At 55.0% G+C, this 3,458-nt stretch overlaps 1 protein-coding gene across 1 annotated transcript; it reads right to left on the reverse strand.

The window, feature by feature from the left end:
• Window positions 1-513: 513 nt before the first annotated feature.
• On the reverse strand, window positions 514-2,808 carry LOC148715042 (uncharacterized). The gene is made up of 4 exons (XM_088712752.1): window positions 2,210-2,808; window positions 1,165-1,421; window positions 989-1,078; window positions 514-704 (listed from the first exon to the last, which is right to left on the reverse strand). The coding sequence occupies exons 1-4, from the start codon at window positions 2,806-2,808 to the stop codon at window positions 514-516; spliced, it is 1,137 nt and encodes a 378-aa protein (XP_088568878.1).
• Window positions 2,809-3,458: the final 650 nt, after the last annotated feature.

A 3,458-nucleotide genomic window follows, 5' to 3' on the forward strand; every position in this document is an offset into this window, starting at 1 on the left:
CACCATCGCCTGATGAAAAAATATGATGTTCCGATCTCCCTCCAAGATTCCCTGGACCCTGGACTTCTATCTCCATAATATGTCCTGCTGCCCAAGGAGGGAATCATGTAAGGCCAAGTGTGATCTAAGCTCCCCCATCTCCTCATCCGATAACCCTCCCCTCTGTGCTTCCTGAGACTGTAATCTATCAATGGCCTCCTCTTCCTTCTCTGTTCTCCGAAAAATGTTCCCCACCTCCTCATGATTCCACCTTCGCAGCCGCCTCCTAGTCAACTCCAGCCTTCGGGACACCCGATACATAGCATCACCCCTAACCGATGTACTCCATGCCTCCCACACCATCTCTCAGGACCATGGGTAGCACAGCCAAAACTTCTCAAACTTGAAGGAGGATCGAACTGGGATATGTGCCTCAGTACTCACCAACAATGGACAATGGTCCGATGCAATCCTCAGCAAATATCTGACATGATGATCAGGAAAGCTCTGGACCCACCCAGCTATAGCACATGCTTAGTCCAATCTCTCCCAGACACGTGCCCGCCCCTGCTGATTGTTGCACCATTTATACCTTGGGCCCGAGAAGCCCAAATCAATCAGTCCAATGGATGAGAGGAAGTCCTGGAACTCCTTAATCTTTCTTTTGAGGGAGAAAGGTTTCCCCCCCATCTTTTTCTGAGAATCCACAATACAATTGAAATCTCCTGCCACCAACATGGGATAGCCATGACTAATCATATGAGAAGCCTCCTCCCACAAAGTCTTCCTAACCCTATAATCAGTACTAGCATACACCGTTGACAGAACCCAAGGACTATGATCACCCTCCGAAATCACCATATCACCTCTTGATTGCAAACATTGAAGCAGTCCACTCTGCACCGACCCTGCCCCCAAGTGACAATAATGCCTCCTGATAAACCTTGGGATTCCACTGAATAGAACCCCCGCGATCTCGGAATCGCCCTTCTGGCCTTCTGTAAGCTACCTCCAAAGAGCCTTGTCTCAAGCAGTACACATATATCCGGGTTGTGCTGCTGCACCAACCTGCGAAAAGCCGGGGCAAAGGAGGGTTTCCCTGCTCCACGACAATTCCACAAATTGATCTTCATAAATCACCCAAGGGAACCGCACAGCCCACAACTCTGGAGTTGTTGCTGCCACCTGTGTCCACTTCCATGCCCCCTTCACCTTCTTGAGGATCCCTATTCACCCCCTTCGCCGAGGCCTTCATTTGGAGAAGAATATGCTCATGCTGCCCTCCACTGTTCACTTGTGCCATATGGTGCACAGTACCCACAGAGCCCGTGCCACCAGCTGCTAACTCCCCCAGCTTCTTCCCACTGGCAACCGAGTTCTTCTTCTCCTCCAAATCCATAGTTTTTCCTTTCCCCAGATTTGGCACAACACCGGAACATGACCTGTTCACCCGTGCCAATTGGCACAATTCAGACATTGAGGCCGAAGCGGAAGAGAGGCTTACCTCCTTCTCCCGGCCACTGTCGACTACGCCATTCCCTTCACCCCGTCGCGCCTCCGCCTCCCCCGGACAACACCCGAGCGTCACCGCAAAGTCTTGCTCCGACCGAAACACTGCCACCAAGGAGGCTCGGGTCAGCCGTCGTCCGTGGGGTTCTGCCTCCCCGTGCCGAGAAACACCACCGCCCTGCAAGACCCGTTGCTCCGCCCGAGGAGGTCGTCCGTGCACCGACGTGAGGGGCGGTGGCGAGCTCTTGCTCCTCCAACAAACCACCAGCCGACCGCCCTTCGCAGAGAAGGGCGTCTCCCCCCTATTCGAAGACAATGGGCCACCGACATTCGAGCCCACCTCCAAATGATTCCTCGGCGGGCTCCTGAGATGCTTCAACAAGCTCAGGCCCGGCCCATCCGGACGAGGTCCACCACTAGAACTGGGCCTCACCTCAATACAGCTCAGAGCGGGCACGACCCAACTCGAGTCCGACCTCACTCTTGACTCAGCGCCCGAATCAGAACCCAAACCGAGTTGGCTCGGTCCCCCCGTCGTCACGCCCACACCCACCTCCGAAACATCCTTCTCCGGCGTCCTCTGGTAAGCCACCTTGGACGGTTTCTGCCAACCCTCAAGGTCGACCGGCGAGGCCGTCGGTGCCGGTTTGTCTCCCCTAGGACTCGGACCGGGACTCAGAGAGGATGGCACCGGCTTCTTCCTCGCACCGCTGCCCAGCACCTCCGTCTTCCGAGGAGCCATCGAGGACGGCCGATCCGGTTTGTCATTAGCCATGGATCGTAGACGCCTTCCTCCCCGGATCGCATTCCATCCTTCTCCACCCGATCTGGGACCTCCGCCACAGACTTCCCCTTGGCACCCTCCTCAGATCCAGACGTGTCCACCTCCGAGTCCGCTCCCACCACTGCCGGAGATGAAGACTCACATGCTGCCATTGAGTGACCTATCCGCCCACATTTGTGACAGGGGACTGGTAGGTTTTCATAGACGAAGCCTTGCCAGAACTTAGCCTCTCTTCCCGCCGATCTCTCCATCACCATCATCCCCAGCTTGAGCAGAGCAGAAGTATCCATCTCCACCTTAACCCTCGCAAAACCATACCTATGCCTCTGCTCCGTACAGTCATCCAGCGCCAGGGGTTTTCCGGCCCGCGCTGCGATCCTGAAGATCGTCTCCTTCTTCCAATAGTCCAGCGGCAACCCGGGTAGCCGAAGCCAGACAACCACCCGCCCGACACCCTCAACCCCCGGAATGAAGTTGGGGCGCCACTTCTCTATGGCGAGCAACTGCCCTGCCACCATCCAAGGGCCGTTCCCCATTGCAAACTCCTGGTCGGATTCATTGGCGAATCTGATGGCGATAACGCCGTCCACCAACGTGAAGCTTCCAACATCTTAATCCAGCTTCCCGATCCGTCGGACCTCCTTCGCCACCCAGTCTGCTGGGACACTCCTCTCCAGACTCCTCACCAGAACCGTGGTGCTCCGCCACTCCGACCGCATATCCTCCAGCTCATCCTCCGGAACCTCAACCACCTCCGAGAACCTCTCCTGCAGCACACGCAGCTCCCGAGGAGAAATGCGATGAGTGGTCCATGCCGATTGCCGGGGAAGGCTGGAGGTCCGAGAAACAGTAGGCCTAGGAGTCCGGCTAAATGCCTGATGTGGGCGGAGGATCTCAAAGAGATCTCAACTTTTCGGGGTGACCCGATCTCAAACTCCATGAGAACCTCCCCTAGCCGCTATTCCTCCGTCCGGTACCGTCTCCTCTCGCTTCGTGCCTTCTTCCTCCCCCGTTACCTCGCTCGCCTTTTCTAACTGCAGACTCGGATGCCAGTAAGCATACCACAATACATCAAATGAAAACAAAATTGACTATTATAATAGTATGATTTCATGCTTGTATTTCATCTATAGTTTAGGAACATTCAAAATAACTGAAAATAGATTTGTAAATATTCTAAATATCT

Source organism: Phoenix dactylifera, chromosome 1, assembly GCF_051530095.1.
Source record: "Phoenix dactylifera cultivar Ajwa chromosome 1, Ajwa_hap1_PhDact_Kaust_v1.1, whole genome shotgun sequence".
In the NCBI taxonomy this organism is placed as follows: Eukaryota; Viridiplantae; Streptophyta; class Magnoliopsida; order Arecales; family Arecaceae; genus Phoenix; species Phoenix dactylifera.

What these genes read in the sequence shown, in the direction of transcription:
- LOC148715042 (XM_088712752.1), bottom strand. Translation starts at nt 2,808, where the DNA reads ATGGGGAACGGCCCTTGGATGGTGGCAGGGCAGTTGCTCGCCATAGAG. An exon ending in TGGCTCCTCGGAAGACGGAG is followed by an intron (nt 1,422 to 2,209) that starts GTGCTGGGCAGC and finishes ACGGGTGAACAG; the next exon opens with GTCATGTTCCGGTGTTGTGC. An exon ending in GGGCATGGAAGTGGACACAG is followed by an intron (nt 1,079 to 1,164) that starts GTGGCAGCAACA and finishes GTCGTGGAGCAG; the next exon opens with GGAAACCCTCCTTTGCCCCG.